General features: G+C 35.9%; 1 protein-coding gene across 9 annotated transcripts in view; it reads left to right on the top strand.

Annotated features, from left to right (window-relative positions):
• Positions 1–24,284, top strand: part of AGTPBP1 (ATP/GTP binding protein 1) — a 57,336-nt gene that overhangs the window by 23,974 nt on the left and 9,078 nt on the right. For 5 of the 9 annotated variants that reach the window (XM_008934196.3, XM_018080937.1, XM_018080938.1 and 2 more), the window contains 14 exons: positions 256–353; positions 1,260–1,376; positions 1,992–2,704; positions 6,181–6,264; positions 6,860–6,946; positions 7,036–7,184; positions 8,592–8,679; positions 9,371–9,515; positions 11,526–11,679; positions 12,435–12,615; positions 14,034–14,163; positions 14,532–14,663; positions 16,239–16,415; positions 21,640–21,800. In XM_008934196.3, coding sequence (XP_008932444.1) covers positions 256–353; positions 1,260–1,376; positions 1,992–2,704; positions 6,181–6,264; positions 6,860–6,946; positions 7,036–7,184; positions 8,592–8,679; positions 9,371–9,515; positions 11,526–11,679; positions 12,435–12,615; positions 14,034–14,163; positions 14,532–14,663; positions 16,239–16,415; positions 21,640–21,800 — 2,416 coding nt within the window. Of the gene's footprint in view, positions 1–255; positions 354–1,259; positions 1,377–1,991; positions 2,705–6,180; positions 6,265–6,859; positions 6,947–7,035; positions 7,185–8,591; positions 8,680–9,370; positions 9,516–11,525; positions 11,680–12,434; positions 12,616–14,033; positions 14,164–14,531; positions 14,664–16,238; positions 16,416–17,435; positions 17,849–19,884; positions 20,022–20,046; positions 20,189–21,639; positions 21,801–24,284 lie in introns of those variants that run through there. The other 4 variants (XR_001921751.1, XM_018080942.2, XM_018080940.2 and 1 more) reach the window with 4 other exon arrangements.

Genomic DNA, 24,284 nt, shown 5'->3' with positions numbered 1-24,284 from the left:
CACTAGGAAGTCAGTATAATTTGTAAAGTTCTGAGTGAGCCTTTTATTGACAATCAGCAGATTTCCTGCATGAGAAACCCTTTATGAGAAAACATAATGAAAACATAACAAACAGGACTAGTTAATGAGTTGGGTTTCAAATTTTTTTTCATGTGGTAAGTGAAAAAGAGAATAAACTCAGAACAGAGAAGTTCTTTGAACTTGTATATTGGATTAAATGTATAATCTGCCTTACCAAACTTTTTTGTATTGTAGTGGATGATGTAGTGGATGAAAGTGATGATAACGATGATGCTGAAACAGAATCTGAAATTGAAACTGAAAATGATGATGATAAAGACCAACATTTTAAGGTTGGTAGAGACAAAATTAATCAAAAAAGCTGCTGAAACTTAAAGAAAGCAGGTGCTGCTTGGAAATATCAGCCTTTCTTGTTCAGATGGCTTCAAGATTTTTATCAAAATCTGTTTACTTCACACTTAATGTGTCTGGAGTACAGTGGAACAGAACTGCAAACTCTTTTGGCAGTGTTCTGTTCCCCACTTGTATTTCTCTCAGCCCACTTTTCCTACATAAGCTGCTCAGTATGTAAGAGCTGCTCTGACTTTTTTGATCATTCTGGACTGGGACTGAGTATATCAGTGTTTCAGCAAGGTAGTAAGTTCAGGCAACTGTAGAGGCACAAATAGATCTTTCACTGTTGTACCACTTTGGGAAGTTATTATCCTGCTCTCCACCTGCCACTTGGAACACGGATGGATATTTGGTCAGAACTGCCTTATTCAGTATTTTTATATTACAGGTATTTAGGAGTTAATTGAATTGTCTGTCCATAGTCTGGAAAGACAACTTTTATTCAAGGATCTGATGAGCCCTGATGAAAGGAGTGTCTTCTACGGAAGCAGCATTGCTTTGTCACTGCAATCAGTTGAAGTCTCCACATTCCAAGTTGCAATAGTCAAAATATGCACAGATCTCATGTAAACTGTAGTCTGATATCTGTATATAATAAATTTGTGTAAAAGCAAGAAAATTGAGATGTTTTAGTATTTCTGTTGAAATAGAAACTTAGGCATACTAATAAAACCGAGCTGCTTAAATCTTCATGATGAAAGCTGCAGTTCAGCTAATTTTCAAATAGGGGTATTCAGCTTTTAAAGCATGGCTGTGTCAGGCATGAGAAGCGAATGTTTCAGATTAATGTTTTAGAAGTGTATTTATTCTGGATGCAAGATTAATTTGTTCTGATGATCTTTCAGAATGATGATATTGAGACTGATATTAATAAACTGAAACCTAGACAGGAATTGGGAAGACCCATAGAAGAATTGAAAATGTATGAGCAGTTTTTCCCAGAACTTTCAGAAAACTTTCAGGTAAAGTATATGATTCTCAGGACATTTCTTGTTAACGTCATGTTGACTCTGGAATACACTTTGAAGTTCTTTTTTTGATGGATAGTTCCTCTAGCCAAGAAACGTGGGTCTGCAGTTCTAGTTCTACATATGAGAGTGATTATATACTAAGTAACTTAGTTAAATGTTATGGTTACTTCAGTCTGACTGAGAAGGGAACTATGGGCAGATGTAAACAAAACTGTTTTCTGATGTCTAATTATTGGACATGGCAGAAATAAAATAGTAAGAAAGGACATGAGATTTCTGAGAGAGCTTCATTGTATTAGGTATTTCCTTTATGCTGTGCATCTACTTAAAATCAGTGGTTAAAATACCTGGGTCAATTGCATTGACTTGATACTTTGTTATTGATGAACTATGTGTTTATGGCTTTAAAGCTTTCATCTTATAAAAGATGAACCTTAATTGCTAGTATAGTTTATAACATAATAACTGTTATCTTTTAAATTACATTTCTTTTGGATTATTAAAAAACTTACCTCAGGAACAGGGAAAGAGAAATGTTTCTAATGTAAATGGAACTTAGGAACTGTTAAAATTTTTTTAAATTATTTTTTCACCTTTTTTTTTAAGGAATGGGACTTAGTTTCCAAGGAACCAAAGCCTTTTGTACCTGATGCAAATCTGAGTGGACCTATTGTTGTTCCTACAGCCAGCGAGGAGCACTCTGCTGAAGCAAACCAGTCAACGAAAGGGGTTGCTTTGAAGGAAAGCAATCCTTTTTTGAGAGAGGAGTATAATAGAAGGCCAGTCTTTCTGGAACTACCAAAGAAAGATGGTATGAAAGACAGTAGCTCACATCACCAAAATGATCAAAGAAACATGCTTCCATCATGCCAGTGTCTAAGCCAAGAAATTGTAAAAGGCTTAGACAGAATCAGTCTGCAGAACAGTGCAAAAAATGATCAGTATTATGGTCCAGGGTGTGTAGTAAAGAAGGAAAGCATAGCTAGCCTTACCACACTTGCTTGTGGTAAGCCTTGTGAACATGTTTCACCCTGTGGAAGTAGCCTATTTGAAGGATCATCTGTCCAGCTGGGAAAACTCTGCTGCACTGGAGTGGATTCAGAGGAGGAGGAGGATTCCAGATCTAGTTCATCAGGGGAACAAGTCATGCTTGAGGTTTCCGATGTATCATCAGTTCATGACTGTGATCTTTATATTGAAATGGTAAAAAGCACAAAATCTATTCCGGAATATTCAGAAGTGGCCTATCCAGATTATTTTGGCCATATTCCACCCCCATTTAAGGAACCTATTCTGGAAAGGCCATATGGGGTGCAGAGGTGAGTTACCATACTCATTTTTGTTGTTGTTATTGTTCCCTTGAGGAACGGTTTTTAGGATGAGATTAACTAGATGATCTCCAGAGATCCTTTCCAACCCTGACTATTTGTGATTCTGTGGTTGCCAGGCCATGTTACACAGTTTACTTTGGCATGTAAAACTGTTTTCAGTGAAAAGCAGTTTGAAGGTAGGTGAATGGGTATTGATCAGTGCAGAGCCATAGAGAAGAACACAGTCTGATCTGTAATTGCTAATTCTGTAATTCCGTTTCTAAATACTAAGTTTAATTTATACTTTCTCTTTCTACCTTCCCACCATCTCCCATCTAAATTTTGTGGTTTGCAAAATAACATACCAATCCACAGAAAAACACCACCAAATAAACAAAAAAATCCCCAACTGAATGCTCTCGAGGTCTTAGCAAAGCTAGGACAGTTCGAAGATGCTTCAGCTTTTCTCTCTGCTGTGCTTAAAAGCTATCTTTCAGGAAAATGTAGTGGAAAAAGTTAAAAAATTAATACTCTGAAGTATTTGGTTTTGGTGTTTGTAGTATGACGGAATTTAGAGGTAACAAGTGCTGAGAATGCAGTTTGTGTTAGGTCCTGCAGAATGGCACACAATAAACACACAAGGAAAAATAGAGCAAACCAACAGAAAACAATACATCAACACGCCCATTTATTTCTTCTCTGAGATGATGAGGAGTGATGAAGACTGATGAGACTCTTAAGATAATTTGCAGAGTTGGTATGAAGGGTTGGCTCATACATAGTAGGTTACTGTAGACAAATCCTCATGTTAGCAGAACATACAATAGTAGCTATGAGACTTTGCCACCTGCCTAATTATGAGGTTGAATGCCTTTGGCTTTATATTTGTAACTATAACCAACTTAATGAGATTCTTCATATTTACATTTAGATTTTAAAATGATTAAGAGATTACGTGTGTTTAGGTGGTATAATTAAAATCCTTTAGCTGTTTCATACCTGTTGTAAAACAGTGATCTTACCAGTGAAATGAACAAGTGCTGAAAACTAATGACATAATGAATATAGCGTTCAGTGTTGAAGGAAGAGAATCTTCCCTGTAAGTTCTTTATTAGATAGTTAGTTTAGAAGAGAGATAGTCTTTAGTCAGGAATCACCTAAGAACTGCATTGTAAGAAAATCTTGCAAATCCTCAAGTATGTTTTTGTACTAACTAATTATTCTGAAATTTCCTGAATAAAACTGAGTGAAGTCAGATATAATTTGTCATTCCAGTGCTTGTTCTTAGATATAAAGAACTGTAATAATGAACCTTGTGTGGTTATACATAAAGCTGATTTGTAGAACGTAATTTCAGGGTATATTTTAACTTTAAAATATTTTGGTTTTGTTATATTTCGTATGTTGAAAGTAACTTCTTTAAGTCTTGTGTGAAACAAGAATGAAATATCAGATAGTACTGCTAACCTTGAATCAAAAATCCTACATCACATTTTTAAGATACACTGTTTTAAGAATTCAGTTTTCTACAAATGAGTCAAGTCTTGTTACTTCAACATAACAAACTTCTGAGAAGGGAACCTGTTTAAAAAGGGCTTAATCTTCTTAGGATTCGTATTTTTGAGGAAAGTGGTAAAAATGAGCTTGATAGGGGAATGTAAAAACTTTAAAGCCTTCTACAAAGCTGTGTCCAAGCTCTTTTGACATTCAGTGGGATTTACGTTCTCCTTAATGCAAGCAGTTAGTTACTGCTAATCAGCTAAGTCTTCTTTAGAAAACCAATGATTGCTTTAATCCATCCATGTAATTTAAGAAAACATTGGTGGGTCTAAGGTGTGATTGAGTAGGTTTTCTTCATACTTTTGTTAGAGCAATGTGGTGCGGGGTTTGGGGTTTTTTCTTTAGTCTTGCAGTTTGCCAAGAGATGAAATGTTTTTGAATTAGTGTTTTGGAGTACTTTTTTTTTTAAGTTCAGTAGCATGTAATTATCATCAAATGTCTCACCAGGTTATTATTGTTTGGAAAAATGAAATTGAGAGTAACTGAAGTGTTTTATGTTACTCTGTTTTAGAGAAGAAAATTATGATATAGTTCAATACCGTATAAATTTGGGTTTAAATTCCTGCTTTTTTTCTTCCATTCCTTAAAAATTTAGGTTGTTATTTTTTTCTGTACACTTTTGTATTTTCTAATCATCAGGATCCACAAAGAACTAGTCTATAAGAACACAGCTCACATCAACAGTGTTGGTTCCAGATTTTTTTTTCTTTAATTATCTTGATATAGCTTATCTTGGTTTTCTTGGAACCTGAAAATGTCTACTACTCCTTTTCCTTTTCCTTTTAGTGTGCATCTTGAATACTGTTTCTTCTTCCTTTCTTATACATTGGTCATTATAATGGTATTTGAATGCCATTATTATTTATATAGTATTTATGAAGTATTTTCATTGATGGAGGTTTGTCTTGGCAAAACTCCTGTGATGATAGGAAGTGTTATGACCTTTTAGAGCTGAGGCATGCTGAGGTCTGAAGAGTTCTGTAAGATCAAGTGCAAGATGAAAAATTTGTGGTTCTGTCCTGAGCTGAACCTGTTCAGATAGATTGTGATGAGTCAACCTCATCACAATTTTGTCAGTACATTGGACTTGTGAATTTTTTTCTTTTCCAGTTAGTTTAAATTTAAAAAGGGGTGCTAGAGCTGTGCACTTACCTTCTCTTTCTCATTTGTTAACAGTATTTATTTTAATTAAATTGCGAATTTCCAGCATGAATACTTTACTGCTCTGTTTTTGTATTCTTCGTTGTTAATCTACCTCCTTTTCTTCTTATTGCAGGTGCTGTGCAAGCTTTTCCACACAGCTCTGCCACTATATTTCATTCTTGAACTGCAACACATTCTTACTTTTCCAAACCAGGACCTAGATACTGCCAGTTGTGCAATGGTTTTATGATCTGGATAAGCATACACCTGACATTTGGCTGACATCACCAAATTAATTTTTATTTGTTACCTAGTCGCTAAATGAACCTAGATCTCCAGAGGTGAAAAGCTAGTTCACTAACACGCTCACTGTACGACCTACTCTCTAAAACTCCCTAATTTTGCTTATGGTAGGACTCATATAAGTTACTAATGTTATCAAGTGTTGTCCTGGATTAAAGCATTAACATAAGTAACGTTTGAGTTATTCCTGCTTCTATTATAAAGTACGAAACTGCATTTTTTTCCATAAGATAAAACCCAGTGGGTTGTCTGCATGAAAACTCAGTTCCCTCACATATAAATATTGGATTCAGTCAGCTGTGAATGCAGGTGTTTAAACTTAAGTACACATAAGTGAGGGTGAGGCTGAGATCTCTCTGAACTATACCACTATCTTCATGTCAACTTTGTTAGTTTTCATTCCTTTATGAGTTAATTCCTCTTTTGTAATTGAGAATACTATGTGAAAGTTTAAATGAGAACTTTACCTTTTATTTTAGGACAAAAATCTCTCAAGATATTGAAAGGCTGATTTATCAAAATGACATTATAGACAGAGTTGTGTATGACCTTGATAATTTGAGGTAAGTGTTTACCTTTCTGAAAAGAATATTTGACTCATACTCTAAGTCTAGTCTGTATGTATGGCCAGTCTTTGCGAGCGAAGATTTGGGAAAGGTCATTACCCTTCAAGCCTGTGCAGTGGATTTTTTAGGTGAGACACAGTGTGCGCTGAACGGAGCCCACCCTTTAATCCTGAGGTTCATCTGCCGGGGCCGAGCGAGCTTGGACAGTGGCAGCGAGGTCCTCAGGACGTAGGTTTGTTTAGAGTGACCTTCTCTTAGATGGATGGCCTTACAGGGCTGACGAGCTCCATCTGCCTGGGGGAGTTCCCTGACCGGGAATCAAACCTGGGCTGCGGCAGTGAGAGTGCTGCATCCTAACCACTAGACCACCAGGGGGCCCCAAGTCTATTCTACTTACTCTGTAATATGATTTGCAATATTTAAAGCATATTTCATTGAAAGTTTTATCTGATGTAACAGTGTTTCTGCTATCCAGGCTGTATTTAGAGGAATATTCAAAGTAGTTTCTGAACTGCCAAGTGAGGACTGAAAGAAATCAATTTGTTTTAGTTAAGTTTGTTTTATTCATTTTGGACTAATTTTCTACTCATAGTTGTTCCATACCAGAGGAGGCAGATGTTTTGAAGTTTAATTCCAAATTTGAATCTGGAAACCTGCGCAAAGTTATTCAGATCAGAAAGTAAGATATTTCAGTTCTTCTTTTCATACTTTAGGCCTTTTATTTCTGCTTCTTAAAAAAAAGATTGATTTGTTTTTGTTGATCTTCAGAAATGAGTATGATCTAATTCTGAACTCGGATATAAATAGCAATCATTATCATCAGTGGTTTTACTTTGAAGTCAGTGGAATGAAAACTGGCATTGGTTACCGATTTAACATCATCAACTGTGAAAAGTCAAACAGTCAGTTTAACTACGGTAAGATACATTTCCCATACTTTGAGAAGAAATACTTAAAAAATATCTATACTAGACATCTCAGCTGTTTCCCTCCCTTTTCCACAGGATCAGTAGTATTCATGTTGTCAGTTTACATGCTTTATTTTAATACTATTTTAATAGAAGATGTTTTGACAGCTTCAGTTAAAAATTAAAAATGTATCTTAAACCACGAGCTGTCAGTTTTTAAAGTGAAGTTTTGTTGTAAGTGAGGCCAAAGTGGAAGGAATTTACCGGTGCAATTAAAAGTGATCTAAGACCATTGGGTGGGGTGGACAGCACCAAAGCCTGTTGATTGACAGAGGTCAGGAAAAATGACATCATAAGTCTATTGCTGCATAGAGGTATATTTTCAGATGTGAAAATAAGCAGAGACATTCTAAAACAGTTTTGCCTTTGAATTGCTGGGCTTCCTAAATGATCCTGGAAGTCTTTAGCAAATCTGAAGCGTGTACCTCATTCAAAAGTACTGGCTTAGTGAATATGCCTTTCTTCCACTTCTCTGGGAGTGTGTATGTGGTGTGTGTTATTCAGCTTAAAACCGTTTGTTTTGTGAAGTTTCTTTTTTTTTTTTGCTATATATTCTGAAATCTGTCCTTAAAGAAGGAAGAAAAGAAATTCCTTCTCCCCCCCAAATTCAACTCTTTGTACAGAGTAATATTATATTCTTCTTTGTCATACACATAACATTCACATTGATCAAGTCACAGAATACCAAGTAGTTTAACCAATAATAAGATGCTTCTAAATTATTTACTAATCCTCATCAGTTGTCTTAAATCTTCTTTCATGTTGCATATACTTACTTGATAGTTACTTTTGGGTTTTTTAAGTACATTGACTAAATCAGTCTATGTGGTTGGCTAATTACTCAACCAGTAAATGATGTTCAATTACTATATGTTATTTTCTGCTTTAACTTCATATTAAGTATTCAAATTAAGTATACTATCCAAAAATACATAATTTAAAGAGATAACTGTTAAAAAAGTTGTCCTAAAATTTAGTTATTTTTCAGTTATTTATGTGAATGGATAATAGTATAATTTTTTATATTCTCTTTGAAGCCTTTTTATTGCGTGAGTTGGATGGAGTGGGACCCAGGATTTTTTGTAGATTACTGTTTATGCTAACCTCATTTCATTTTGGTCTTCCATGGATCTGGTTCTTTTCTTTAATTGTTATTTTCTGAAAATCAGGAATCTTTTGTCATCTGGTTGAAAGAGCATACAATACCCAGGCATTCATGAAAATATACTCTATGATAGTGAGTGAATAGGTGTAGGTAATTTGTAGACTTGTATGTACGTGTTGATGTGGTCCATTAGTGCTAAGATCTTTCTGTTTAAAGTTAAGCATTAAAGTGAGATGCACGTTTTCTTTCAGGTATGCAACCCCTCATGTATTCTGTTCAAGAAGCACTAAATTCTCAACCATGTTGGACTCGTGTTGGGACAGATATTTGTTACTATAAGTAAGTATGTGAATCAAACGTATAGCAAATCTTAACTGAAGTTTAGCAGGAGGTACAATTTATGAGGAGAAACATTTGTTTCTGCATTTGATAATTACGTTATTCTGTTGTGAACAGAGTTTTCTTCCCAAGTTACTAAGGAGAATAACAGAAGTGATAGAAATATACAGGGTCTTATTTTGCAAGCACACTACTAATATTTAAGCTCTTCATATTTTATACTTTTCTCAGAAACTGCACACTGTTTCAGAGAAGCTTTTAAGGGACTGTATATATGCATGCTTTCTTGAAATCTTCTTACTGACTTTGGCTAATACTGACCACATGGTCCTTTTGATGAGCCTCCTGTAATCTATGGTGCAATCAGTGTAGAGCAATCCTGGAACACAGGATGACATGGTACAGCATATCCATATGCAATCCTTCTAGGTTGATAGCTGTTTGCTTACTTTTTTTTTGTTTGGCTTTGTTTGTTTTATTGCTTTGCTTGTTTTTGTTTGCTCACCTTTTTCCAATGTGGATGAATGTGTGTATCACTGCTGTAAGACAGGATCTTTACAGCTGGTGGGAATCTGTAACCTAAATGTATGCAGAATTTCTAAAAACCCTTCTGACATTTAAAATGTGTGCTCAGAAATAATCAATGGTATGAAAAAAATTAATATGTATGCTACCTTTATTTTTGCTTTAGGAATCACTTTTCAAGAAGTTCAATTGCTGCTGGAGGTCAGAAAGGAAAATCCTATTACACAATTACGTTCACAGTGACTTTCCAACATAAAGATGATGTGTGCTACTTTGCTTACCATTATCCGTATACATACTCAACTTTAAAGGTAAGAAGATTATGGTATGTTACACAGATAAATATCTATAGTTTTAGAAAGTGTGAAATATAAGCATTCATGAGTACATTTTTTTGTTTCTTTTAATAAAATTTAAAATGCTCCTTAAAATTTGAAAATGTTCATAATGTTAGTGTTTAGACTGCAAAGTGTATAGATTGTTCTGAAAAACAGTCCTGGAAAAACAGAATTGATGCTTGCAGGCTAAATGGGTTTTCTAGGAGTCATAAAAATGATTATGGAACTGGAGCATCTCTTTTACAAGGAAAGGCTGAGGGAACTGGGTCTTTTCAGCCTCAGGAAGAGATGACAGAGAAGACACCTCATCAATATATATTATATCTGTAAGTATCTGAAGGGAGGGTGCCAAAAGGATGGAGCCAGGCTCTGCTCGGTGGTGCCAAGCAACAGGACAAGAGGCAACAGGCAGAAACTGACACCCAGGAAGTTCCTCCATAACATGAGGAAGAACTTCCCTACTGTGCAGGTGATTGTGCATTGGAACAGGTTGCCCAGAGAAGTTGTAGAATCTCCCTCACTGGGGATATTCAAGAACTGTCTGGACACAATCCTGTGCCATTTGCTCCTGGATGGCCCTCTTTGAGGAGGGAGATTGGAGCAGGAGACCCACTGTCGTTCCTTCCAACCTTACCCATTCTGTGATAATTGATTGGAAACAGTGCTAATTGGATGAAATATTTGTATTTGAGTCAAATTTGGGTCAAATGACTTGTATCCTGCTGTTCTACATATACTTCTTGATAACTGAAGTTACTATAATTAAGAGAATCTCACTCATCTCACAGGCACTCTGTACTTGTGGTTCTGCCCAGATGCCAGCATGGACTCTCTGCCCACCTGATACCCATTCCTTGACCTGGGACCCCATACTGGCTTGGTAGTCCACCTTGGAGTTTGCTAGCAAATTGCACATGCACTCCCCCCTTGCACACCTGCTGTGGGGAAAATGCTTATGCTTACCCGCCACCCCTAGCAGCTGGTACCAGGCACATGGGCTTGTAATCCATGTTGCTACTCTAGGTGCTGGCACTGAGAAATCAGCCTTTATTGCACCACCAGTTTGGGAGCACACTGTTCTTGTTTCAGTGGTTGAACACCAACACACTTTACCTAGTGCAGTAGCTGGCACTGAGACACTTTCATTGCTGATGCCACTGACTGAAGGGTACCTGCAGTGCCTACAGCTCCATCTGCTGGAGTCTGCTTTGATTCCAACAGCAGCAGGGACATGGGACACAGAGTCTCTGGTACCCACAAAGATGCTCCCAAGAGGTGTGTCGTCTCCAACTAATGATGCTGAGACACTTGATCATTCTCAAATCCACCTACACCTGTCTTGTTAGTTGCACTAGTCTACATAGCACTTGCATGCACAGAATAGAGAGTGAGGCTGCTAAGGAGAGAGAGATAGCTAAGGCATACTGCAGGGATCAGGTGCTTGATTTTTTGTATGGTACCGCAGCCCCCCTCTTGAATTTCCTGAATCCTCAAGTTCCTCTTGTTTCCTCCTTATTCCTCAGGTGACTCCAAATCTTTGTCTGTAGATTCCTAATGGCCTGTCAGTGAGAGACTGGTGACTTTGGTCTTTGCTATTGTTTCTGCTGTGTCTCAGCTCTCTGTTGCTGTTTGTTGATTCTTCCTTTACTTGTTATCACTTTTTGCAGTGGAAAGGTCATTTATCAGATAACCTTAATGCAGCAGAGGTTCTTACCTTCCATATACCCTTACAGTAACATCTGTGTACAATAATGTACCCTCTCTGCCTTCATCCTTCTTGAAGCAGTTGGAAAAACAGAATCTGCAAAGAGAAGTATTCAATCAGTCAGAGATGTAGAGAATGATATTTCATCGTCAGAATTATGATGGAAACTTGTGCATTATTTAGAATAATAAGAAAGATCTGTTAAATAGTACCTTTGAAGTATGCTGTCATGTGATTTGAAGGATTCAAAGTATTTTTTCATTATTTTTTGGATGAAGATGCATCTTCAGAAGCTGGAATCTATGCACAACCCTCAACAGATATATTTTAGACAAGATGTTCTCTGCAAGACCCTGGGTGGCAACAGTTGTCCATTAATCACTATTACAGCCATGCCAGAATCCAGTTACTATGAACATGTCTGTCAGTTCAGTAAGTATGACTTCTCTTATCATCATCTGAAAATAATGCAAAACTAGGTATTTATAGAAAAAAAATTAGTATTGGCTGCTATGCATTGTAAAAACAGCAATGTAAAATAAGGTTAATAACTTCCTTGAAATTAAGAGGCACCTGTAGTTAGGATTTGCTGTCTATTTAGTAATATTTATTTGTAGTAGTCAAATAAAGTTATTTATATTTGGAAATATAAGAGTATATATTAATATATTTAAAATTTTTGTTGCTAGATGTTTTTGTATGTTACATTTTGCAGACAACACTTCTTGGAAAAGAGTGCCTAATGAGTAATGTTTTTCTCCAAATGCTGAGGTTATTTGCTTGTCAATAAATCTTTCATAAAGCCAATATGTAAGCTACTGTGATGCGAAGTGAGCTTTGTCTGTAATAGCATTCCTGATTTGTTTGTCCACCCCAGTATTTTTCTTGGCTGTTGGGAAAAAAGTTGTGAAAGTCCTATCATAACTGCTAGCTCAAACTAGTTGTGACTGTATAATTGTCTGATTTAATTTAAAGCTCCACTGTGATAGTTCTGTAATTAGCAGTCCTTTAAAAAATATTATGGCAAGCTCGATCAATAATACTCATACTCAGTAATACTCAAATCACAAATACTGAGTTTTTTGCATTGTAATGAATGTAGCTGGCTATTGGCTCTTTTTTCAATTTAACAAACTGTTTACTTAGCTTAAATCATATCTTGCAATTTCTACGCATACTTCTTTTAGGGAATCGTCCTTATGTTTTCCTGTCTGCGCGTGTACATCCTGGAGAGACTAATGCAAGCTGGGTTATGAAGGGAACACTGGAATACCTTATGAGTAATAGTCCAAATGCCCAATGTTTACGGGAATCTTACATTTTCAAAATTATTCCCATGCTCAATCCAGATGGTGTCATCAATGGAAAGTAAGCATACATTTACTTACAAATATGTAGCCTGCACTACTAATTCTTTACATCATTATTTTAAAAAGAATAATCTAAAGTAATCCTGGAAAGATACAAATGCAGTACTTAATGAGATGAAATCCAACCAACAGTTGCAATATTGCTAGGAATTTTTCATTTTTTTCTTTTTAAAATGTAGTTGCATTGTGTCACAATTTTCAGTTTTATAAAAAATATTTTTAGTTTTCCATTGATAATAATCATTGCTATGTGATTTGACATGACATTTTAATTGTCTCTCTGAACACCAGTCTTGGATATGTGTAACAGTGTTATATGAGACCACACCTGACATTTAGGAAAAGCTAAACAACTTCTAGTCCTAATGAAAAAAAAAAAGCCTCATATTTGAGAAAATTTTTTACGTAAATATATCTTTTGGCTGTTGTCATATGTTGTTAAAAGTGGAAAGTTAATAGGTGTGCAAGAGAAAGGGTAAGAGAGTATCCTGGTTTGATTAAAGTTATTCATAGTAATTATTTCACTTACTGCTACTTTTCTTAATAGATTTAAGGGATATTTCAGAACCTTTTGAAATTGCTGTGAGTAAGCATTCAGCAGTCTCCATTTACTTGGTTACTAGAATTCAAATGAAATAGAAATTTTGCTATGATGAATCTACATTTTCTTCTCATCTAGTTATGGGTAATATTTTAAAAAGTTTTCTGAACAAAATAATAAAAATAAAACCAATTATGGATTTCAGTAGAACTCTGTCTTTAAATGTAAGAGCATATATATACTGAAACACTTCTAATGAAATAATTCAGGCTACAGGGACAATTAAGAAATATGTCCAAGCAGAGACAATCTAAAGGCAAATGTAATGAAGATGACTACACGGTCATGAGTTTCTGCAAGTTTAAAAGTTCTTGCTGATAGCTGACTGAATGCAGAGATGATCTTTATTTGTTTGCTGGGTTTTTGTTTGTTTGTTTTCTTTCTTCTTTTTCTCACAGCTCCTTGTCTCCTAACAGTTTCCTGTTTCAAGTATTAGATTTCTAGTTGACATTAGTCTTTAAATTACAGAAGTCAAGACACCAAAAATGTAAAGATACCTTAAATTTTAAATTACTAATTTTGAACTAACATTTGAGTAGAATTTCAAGCCGTCAGTTTCAACAGCAAATAAACAATATTAAAAGTGACTTCACATAAGAAGCTACTTCTAATTTATTTTTAGTTTCTCTGTAACATAACTTAAAATACCCCAAACAATTCTATTACATGGCATGTTAGAAAATTGAAGTTTGTTTCTTGCCAGACTCCTTCCAAAGAAGCAGTGGTGATGAGGAAATCTTGAGGTGGGGGGGAGGCTTATTTAAAAGTATGATAATACAGACTACATCATGCGTTTTTCCACCCCCCCACAATAGCCACCGTTGCTCTTTAAGTGGAGAAGATTTAAACAGACAGTGGCAAAATCCAAATCCAGATCTGCATCCCACTATTTACCATGCTAAAGGGTTACTGCAATATCTGGCTGCTATAAAACGTTTACCTTTGGTAAGTATGTGTGTGTAAGCAATTCTGAATTTTTTCAACTTTATCTATGTAACTAGTCTATGAATTAAACATTTTAATGTGGTCTTGTAAACCGTGTCACACTTAAATTTAACTTGGAGAACTGGTCTTCTGCAAACCTGTAGATGTAAATCTGTTACATTGGCTAGGATAGATGGTTAAACCTTCCTTAGACGAATCCCATGGTTTTTGTCATAATACACAAGTTAATTATATAAGGAATTGTGTTGCTTAATTCTTTTGAACTTTCAACAATAATACAAATAATAAAAAAAATTTGCCTTATGTTACTTTCATAAAATGTTAACTCCGTATGCCTTGGTTTTATTTTACCAAATGATTTATTGTAGGTCTACTGTGATTATCATGGTCATTCTCGTAAAAAGAATGTGTTTATGTATGGCTGCAGCATCAAAGAGACAATGTGGCATACGAGTGTTAATGCTGCCTCTTGTGACCTGATGGAAGACCCTGGTTACAGGGTAAGTTTGGCATTTGTACCTCTGTCGTTGGGCATGGATTTGGAATATACTTTTAAAATAACTTCCTGATAATATTCTGTGCAAGTAATGACTCTATAACATAAGCAGACTTATTTAAAATGATCTCTTTTTAGTTCATGAGTGTACTTTTAAGTATTTTGAGAGCTTTAAATATTTACGTAGAGTGCTTAATTTTTTTTTGTTGTTTCTTTTTACCAGTAAGTGCTTTTTTTGTGTGTGTTTAATATTACTGTTAGAGACAGTAGGAGGAAAGTATACTTCTGTGCATTCATAATTACTAGATGAGCGTATAGTCATTTAAACATGGCAAACAATATTCTAGAACAAGAAAAGATACAGGATTGTTCTGAGAAATACTCATTTTTGTGTGTGGAAATAGGGAAGATTCTTCTTATACAGATTTGTAGGTAAGACATGTGCCCCTAATTACATATACATAATCAACTTCCACAAAAGCAGTCACTGCATTGTATAAACTTTCAAAAATGTCAAAAATTTAGAGGATTGCATGTTACCTGTTTCTTCTGTGAATCTCCACTGCCGCCTCGTGGCAACTGCAAACCCGTGCAACCTAAATGCATCCAGGCCCCCCTGTTTTTTTTGAGGAAATGCAGAGTTAAGCTCGACAAACACGTGAATGCATGATAAAATGCTTGTTATACATCCATGAGTGTAAACGAATAGAGGTGCTTTCTGTACTCCCTCATTTACAAAAAGCAAAATCTATCACTTCTTGATTTTCTTGTGTGATTTCCTGGATGCTGAATCGGATGCCATTCACATCCTGCTGCTGTAACACATTTATATGAGGTTTTGTCTCTTCAGCCTGCACTGCTATACTGTACAGAAGACAACAGTCAATAAGAGTTGTGGGGAAAAAAACCTTTTGATTTCAAAAAGGTGGACTGAAATGTTTGGGCAAGGTTACACTACTAATGGTGTATGTACTACTGAAGTAATAAATTTGAAGCAGTCATGTTTTGTTTTAACTGACACAAGTAAAAACTGGAAAGAATAGTCATTTAGCATTAGTCAAACACACATATTTGTGTAACTATTCCTTGAAGCTGTCATGTAAACAGTTATACTAATTTTGATTCACAATCATGAAGTTAAATATGCACCTAGTGCTTTGCTGTATACAAATTAATTTTATGTATTAATAAAGTACTGGTTTTGCTAGGTCTGTAAATGGGATTGTTGAAACAGTCTGAAACTGAATTAAATAACTTTATGCAAAGAGTGGTACACTTAATTTAAGCAAGCTTAGCTTGGTGAATTAGGGAGAAGATGATGATCAGCTGAAGAATTCTCTTGTATCCTGATTCTTACCCACATAACTAACAATTTGAGTGACTGAATCTGAAAAAAAGGATTTTATTAAGTAGGAAAAGGCAAACCTGAAGACACTGTTTTTAAAACTTAAGATGGAGATTTGTTTTCTTGTTACTTTAATTCAAACTGCAGTAAAATTTTCTCATAACGGTTTGTGATTATGTGGCCCCCTATCATCTCCTTCTGTAAAGGAAATAATTTCAAATTGCTGTCCTGCAGGCACTCCCCAAGATCCTGAGTCAGATTGCCCCAGCATTCTGCATGGGCAGCTGCAGCTTTGTAGTGGAAAAGTCCAAGGAATCTACAGCACGGGTTGTTGTCTGGAGAGAGATAGGAGTACAAAGGAGCTACACAATGGAAAGCACGTTATGTGGATGTGACCAGGGCAAATATAAGGTAAGAAGATATCTCAGTTAAACTTTTCTTTCTTTTTAATTTCTTCCATTTGCATCAGTATCTTATTCTATAACCCCATTTGCTTGCTCGCTTGCTTTAACTTCTAAAACCTTCTAAAACCTTCTGAGGTCTGGGTACACTAATGGCAGGATGAAATTACATAGTTTGCAATATTATAAGTTGCATAACAGTTATGCTTATGGGCTGTTTTAACAAGATTAATATTAATCATTGCTTGTAACACATATATATGCATGTAGTTAAAAAAAACCAGAACTGTTCTGTCCAATAGATTACTAAAATTGGGTAATAATCAATGCCAATACTATAATAAAAATCTCCTTAATACATGGCAATTTCAGACTTCACCAGGGCAGTTCATGATTCTTCAGCAGGTATTTAGTAGTGTCCCTCACAGAATTTCCTATGTAGCTGAAGAAACAGGCTTATAAATCAAAACACTTTCATATCAGGTTACCACCATTATAAATTACACATCATCTCTGAACTCATTATAGTTGTTTGACTTCTTGATTTAAAATTTGTTTTCATTTTCTCTTCTTGAAAAGTATTAACAGGGCTGGGTATTTGAAAACAAAATGTGGCCTTGTTTTTAGTGTGTCAATAGTAGACAACATTCATGGAAGAAGTTGGTTTCCTCTGCCTGAAAATAGAGCTTAGGAATGCTAATCAAGAAAATGATCACAAGCCTCAAATAAGGTGCTTGACAGACAGAGGATCAGAAGGCCGGGATCAAGGATAGGGTGGGACAAAAAAAAGTTGGAACAAGGTATATTTAGTATATTAATGTATGTTCCAACATCCATGCTTGTCTCCCTAGACAGCAGGAAAACAGACATTTTGGCAGGAATTTTGGTAGGTCTGTAAGTACTAAATTTTGTCAATTAATACAGAAGCATTCCTGCTATTGTCAGAATATTCCATTATTCCTCAGATTACATCATTATGGAGCTTTAAAGAAAGATAACTGATCCAACTTGCTTATTTTGAAATTTTCAGAATATTCTTAAACATGAATCTTCATGCAGTGTTGCTACAGAAAGTACTTAAGAAAAGTGAAGAGCTTTGTGGACAAACTTTCAAGATGCTTAAAACTCCAAAGCCCTTCTTCTGCAATGAAGGAAAAAAATGGCTGGATTCTGTGGAAGAATCATTTACTGAAAAGGAAAGAGCATTCCTCTGTGTAATATAAAGTAGCTGATGAGATAAAATTGCTGTTCTGCCATTCATTTTATTTGGCATAAAACAGTTTGTGAGGTCTTAGTCATCCTCTGAACGTACAGGAAGATTCTTAATTATTTCTTCACTAGGATAATGCTCAGGCTTACTAAGAAAATATATCTAAAAAGCCAAGTTGACTGGACCGAACAGAAAAGAACAGCATTTCCCCAATGAGAAGCTGAAAGAGATAAAAAGGCTCAGGCTTGGGGGGTATTTTTGGGTTTTGTTGTTTGGGTTTTTTTTGTGGAGGGAATGGGGCCAGCAACTCTGTCAATAAACTTAGGGTATAAATTAAATTATATATGTCATAATATGTTATTTCAAAATAGAAATTGAACTGTAGAAATTCCCTTCCCTCCTACTTCCCATCCCAAAGGGCATGAGAGTTCAGACTCTCAGATACACAGACTGGACTGTGTAAAGGTCTGAAGCACTTTTCCAGTCTTATTCCGGTTTGGCGTCATTGCTGAATTTTGTTCAAAATACAAAGAGGATTACTGAACAATTTAGTTGTCTGTGGAAGAAATACTGAGTCTTTGCCAAAGCTGGGTAATATCTGAACATCAGTTTTTCTTTTTATTCTTTTTCATTTTACTTGGACAATGGTGATGCTAGACTGTTTCCAGCCAGGAAGCTGTGGAATTGAAGTTAGCAATTCTTACCTGAATTTAGGATCTCTAATAACAGAGTATCTCTGGAAGCAATCTTTTTTCAACTGATTACATGGAGTCTTTGTAGTGTGTTGAGAATTAGTGCTGCAAATATTGCTCAGTCATCTGCAATTCAAGATGTTGAAAAACAAACTTTCAGGGGAAAAGATTCTCCAGGATCTACTATGGAGCATAATTAATATGGCAGACAAAAGAACAATGTTTTTGATAATTTAAGCCACCTGAAAACTGAAATCAGTCCCTTTCCTGATGAGAAATTACTAAGTTTAGGAGTATTGATCAGTTTTGAAGTTAATGGAAAAGATTTTGTTATGTGGAAATTCTATGATGTACATGAAGAGAAGACTTCAGGAAGTAAGGATTCAGTCAACAAACTTCTCAGTTACGATGATTCTTCTGCCTTTAGATTTTGAGTTCTCAAGAATGATTATGTCTTTGTAGCCTCTGCTGAACACAGAAGATCAGCATGATGTTTTGCTGTCCAACTGACTTCTCCAAATCTTAATTTGGTTAAGTACATATTACAGGAACATTTTTCTCAACTTGGGGTCACAGTCTCTTGTGCCTTTGCTTTGTCTCTTTGCTTTCAGGTAGCAAAGTTAATCACTGAAACACTCTATTCATATGAAGGTATCTTCATTACACGGTTAGTAAGAAAGACTTCAACCTTCCATCTAAAATGTTACTGTCTAGAAGAAAGACAATTGTATAAAATGTAAAGGAAAAGGAATGACATTTAGCCCATGTTTAAAAAAAAAGCAGCTACTTCCAGGTGGCTTGTGCTTAAAAGCAACATCTTTAGTAGGCTACAGTTAAAAGTGCTAGAACAACAGTTGAGGATAATTACAAGATCAAGAAAAGGAGTGTAATTATGGCTTCAGTGAAACTGAACTTCATCTCAGGTCCCTTAGTGATGGCAACTGATGATGATGATTATTATTGTTATTTCCTGAAACACACTTTGAGTGTCTTGTTTCATGGAAATTATGAGGTTTGGCTGCTGGAAGAATAACAGTGGATTAAGAAATTCAGTATTTGGCAGTTGTGTGGTATTGCATTCCCCTTATCATTTAAAGAAATGAGAGAAGTAAATCTAGACTTTAGCATGGGCTTTTACCACAATTATGTAGGCCCTTTAGGGTAGTAAGTTCGAAGTTTATTCTCCCAGTGTTCCACAGTTATCCACCTCCAACCTGATCCATTTAGTTTTCTCTTAGTTGTATCCTATTTCTGCTCTGCTGAAAATAGCAGCCATGGTACATGTGCACGCTATTTATCTTTCTAACAATTGTCTTTGCACTTTCCGTCATACTTTACTCTTACTCCTTTTTCAACTTAGAGAGCCTCCTGTTATACATATCCTATCTATAAGGAACCTACCAACTAATGATAAGTTCTTCAGCAACAGATGTAGACGCTGATTGGAAAAGTTTCTGAACCATCAAGTTGTGCACATTAGTAATCTTTGTAACAGTGAGATAGATTACTGTTACACTTCTCTTCCTCTTCTGCATACTTGTTGCCTCTTGTCCTTAATGTTATTTTAATCTCTTTAGGGCAGGGACTGTGTCTTCCTGTGATTAGCATAGTGGAGCCCCAGCTATGTTTGGGGCCTTTGAAAGTTAATGATGTGCAAACAAATATAAAACAAAAACAAAAAATAGGCCTCTGTGGATAAGGTACTACACTGAGTGAGGAGAACTGATTTCTGTTCCCAGCGGGGTCAGTGACATGCTGTGAGACACTGTGCAAATCGCTTCAACCCTCTCTGCCTCCATTTCTCCATCAGTAAAGTGAGGATAATTCTTCCTTTATTAATAAGTGCTTTGAAACCTACAGCACAAAAGCATTATAAAAGAGGTAAGTAGCATTACTATTAAGAATAATACTCAAATATCCAACTCTTCTTCACTGCTAACAGGTTTCAGTACCATTTGGGTGGAGGATGGCACTGTTTAGAATGGTGGATATAGCTTTATCTTGTTGCTGTAAAGCACCTTGTTTATGAAGACTACTAAGGGAAGAAAAGAACTCACAAGAAAATCAAACTTTCCATCTATTAGTTGTGTGTATGTTCAAAACAGTACATGAACAATGTGTGGGATGAACCATTTCTGGAGCAACATACTTTCTTTTAAACCTTGCATTTTAAAACACATTGTCAGTGTGGCAACACATACAAAGCTTATGTGTTTGGTTTTTTTTTTAGCTTTTGGTAAAAAGTTTTCTACTCCATTCTTTTTGCTTCATGTATTTTTCCTACTAGATGACTTAGCTTACTACCAATTCCTGGCTCCTCTGCTTCCCTGTTTGTTTTGTCAAAGCTTCTTCTCAACTAATCTTTACATTAAGAGGTTTAGAAGATCCAAACTAAAACCCTTTTAAATTCTCCAGAGATACAGAAGTTGCAAAGGGGGAGATGGAGCTGGGTTGTGCCATTGAATTTGCTAGTGTATATACGGTTACAACTAGCCAATTCCATAACAGTTGAGGGTCACTCTAGACTATGCTCAATTCATAAAGTAGTTGAGGTCAGATGTTATGTCTCTGTATACTGCACTCCTGACTAAATTAAAAGTGTAGCATTATCTGATGGGAGGCTTTATCACTTGGAGAGCATTACAAAAATTCTACCTCCTAAATAGTCTTTGCAGAGGAAAATGCCTGGGTATATCATTCAAGTTAGAAAACAACTATGACCTTTGATAATTTATTTGTTAGTTTTAATTACTAAATGTGTGAATAAATGCTTTCAGAATTAACACATAGCCTCTAACTTATAGGGGAGAAGAGATATCTGTGTCAAGGAGTAACTTTGATGTCTTAAATAGTCATATCTATGTGTTAGAACATAGCAATGAACTTAATCACAGCTACAATATGAATTTTGTCTTTCTTCCTTCTTATTAATGGAACTTACATTGAAGAATCTTGTATTTGAAATTAATTTTTATAAATTTTGTCTCTATTTTTAAAAATTATTTATGCTTATAAATTTGGACATGATCTCTGTCTCTCTCCAAATGCTACTGGGTCAAGAACTGTTAATACTGATGTGCTAGAAGTAGACTAGAAAGCTCCAAAAAACGTGGGTGTCTCTGTTCAGACTTAGAGGAATCATCTAGTTATTTCTGATTCTCTTCTGTTATTCTTGCTAAGAGTTTACTCTACAGTTCTTATTTGTTCTGTCTTTAAACCAAGAGACTGTATTGAATAAAATAACAAAGTGTTGATGTAGAATAATTCTGCAGCATGTGTGGTTCCATCTGCATGTACTATTTTGTATTTTTTAAATCTCATTTTCAAATTAGGGATTGCAGATAGGGACAAGAGAACTGGAAGAGATGGGAGCAAAATTCTGTGTTGGCTTACTGCGTTTAAAAAGAATGGCCTCATCCTTGGAATACAATTTACCTTCTAGTCTGTTGGATATTGAAAATGAGCTGATTGAGTCAAGCTGTAAAGTGACAAGGTAGTACACATTTATTATATTTTCTTTCTTTGAGGGGAGGGGGGAAAATTGCAGTTTCTCAAGTGCCGTAAAGATTCTTTCAAAAATGTTCTTCCACTCATCAAAAATAATGTTGATGTGTTGTAACCTCTTACTGTAACAATAATCTGAATATATTGGAGACCTATTGAGTTAATTGCTTCAAACTTTGAAAGAAAGCAGTACAGGCTGGGTCACATTTGTTGCTGGGATAAACACTGGCAATTTTAATGTCATTGCGGGGTTATTATAGGCCATAAAACTCAGTAGTACGTCTTAAATCTCCATTGTCTCTTTGAAAGTTTGGGGAGTTTTTGTTTGTTTGGTTTGGTTTGGGTTGGGTTTTTTGTTACTCTCTACAGTATTAAAAATGTGTTTAAATGGACTTTAAGTATGTGAGTTAGAGCACTAAGAACTGTAAGTTTTTATTCCAAACTTTTTTTTATGTATATCCTCTGGTGGAGATACATAACAAGACTTAGAGAATTTAAAACATGAGAAATAAAGTCTGGGTCACAAAAGAAATTTATATGCTCAGTAACTAGGTTATTAAGTTGCCAGTTCTTAAAGCTGTTGATGGGCTTGCAAATGTATGCATATTACTGCATGTTGCCATTCATGTTATGTATCACTCAAGTATACACATGTACATGGTAACTGGGGATGCACAATGAAGTGTGATTTCAAATGTGCAAGCATCTCTTTATGAAAATACAGTTAAAGAACCAATAAAGCAAAGTTCCAGACTTCAAAAAAGCATTACATTGGGAAAGAGTAAGGTTTACACACTATAATGTTTCCACTTGGCATACTAAGAGATGAAATAATTGAATTGGCTGTAGCTCCAACTTAATTAAAAAAATAGAGTGGAAATTTGGGAAAAAAATGAAATTTATTACTGTTTTTGTGTGGCTGACACAAGCAAGTGCTTGAAACTAAGACTTGCTTTGGAAGTAAGATTAATGAGCAATTTGTCTTTAGATGGTGAAAAAACTAGCAGAGCTATGGGAGGCCATCTATGGCACCCTATCGAAGGGGGGATTGTGTTTATTTCCAGTATTTAAACACTAAAGTGTTATACTGGAATGTTGAGTACTAACAATAACTGGACCTTGTGTTCATGCTTAGCATTTACAGTTAATAATGAAAAGTGAAGGTGATAAGAAAAATAGGAGTAACAGTAGAAGAGTGTCTTAAGGAGGTGAATAAAAGTGTATGAAGATTAGCTGTGATGTGTAGGTATCTCTCACTCCAGTGGTGGTTGGGTCCCCCAATGTCATTTGCACAACATCAGGATGCTTGTAATGGCTGGATTTTTACTGTCAGAAAAAGTTTGTGCGTGGATAAAGGTGAGTTAGTGATTCCTGAAAGAGGCAGGATCAGAAGGCAGTTTGGGACTAACCAAAGAGGGGCTTTTATAAGTATGTAAGTAGTGAAAGGAACACTAAAGAAAATACGAGATCACAGATAAATGGGGCAGGAGCCCTGAGGACACGAAAAAGGCCAAGTACTTCATCACAGTCTTTACTAGAAAGACTAGAAAGTTCAACTTTCAGTACTCTTAAGGACCCGGAGACTGGGGAAGTCTGGAGCAAGAAAGGCATACCCATGGTGGGAGAAGCAGGTTGGAGAATACTTAGGCAAACTAGTCTTATGTAAGTCCAGAGGTCCTGCTGCACCCGTAAGTACTAAGGGAGCTCACTGATGTTGGGTGATGTTGACGTGAAGCCATTTTTGAATGGTCATGATGACTGGGCCAGGTACCTAAAGACTGGAGGAAAGAAAATGTCATACCTATGAACAAGGAGGAGGATGCAGGAAACTACAAGCTGGTCAGTCTCACCTTGATCCCTGGTAAGGTAATGAAAGAACTAATTCTGGAAAGTATTTCTAGCCACATGAAGAGGAGGTGATCATGAATAATCAACATGGATTCACTAAAGGAAGTCATACTTGACCAACCTAATAACCTTCTACAATGAAATGACTGGCTTGTTAGACACGGGGGATAAAGTGGATATTGTCAGCCCTGATTACAGTAAGTTTTTTGACACTCTCTGCCATGGAATCCTTATAGAGAAGTTGATGAAGTATGGGCTGGATGGGCAAACAGTGAGATGCACTGAAAAACTGACTTAATGACTGAGCCCAGAGGACAGTGATCAGTAGCACAAAGTCTAGCTGGAGGCCAGTAATTAGCTTTGTACCCAGGGGCATTATACTGGCTACTGCCCTGTTCAACATCTGCATTAATGACCTGGACACTGGGGTGGAATATTCCATCTGAAGTATCCAGATGACACCAAAGTAGAAGTGGCTAACCCAGTGGAATCTTCACAGGCTGTAAAAGTGGGCTGACAGAAATTCCATGAATTTCAACACTGAGTGTGAAGTCCTGCACATAAGGAGGAACAAACTCAGGCACTATTACATTATGGGGGCTGACCAGCTGGAAAGCAGCTTTGC

Source organism: Manacus vitellinus, unplaced genomic scaffold (assembly GCF_001715985.3).
Source record: "Manacus vitellinus isolate BGI_N305 unplaced genomic scaffold, ASM171598v3 scaffold_50_pilon, whole genome shotgun sequence".
Taxonomy (NCBI): Eukaryota; Metazoa; Chordata; class Aves; order Passeriformes; family Pipridae; genus Manacus; species Manacus vitellinus.
This window is presented reverse-complemented; position numbering and strand designations above follow the sequence as displayed.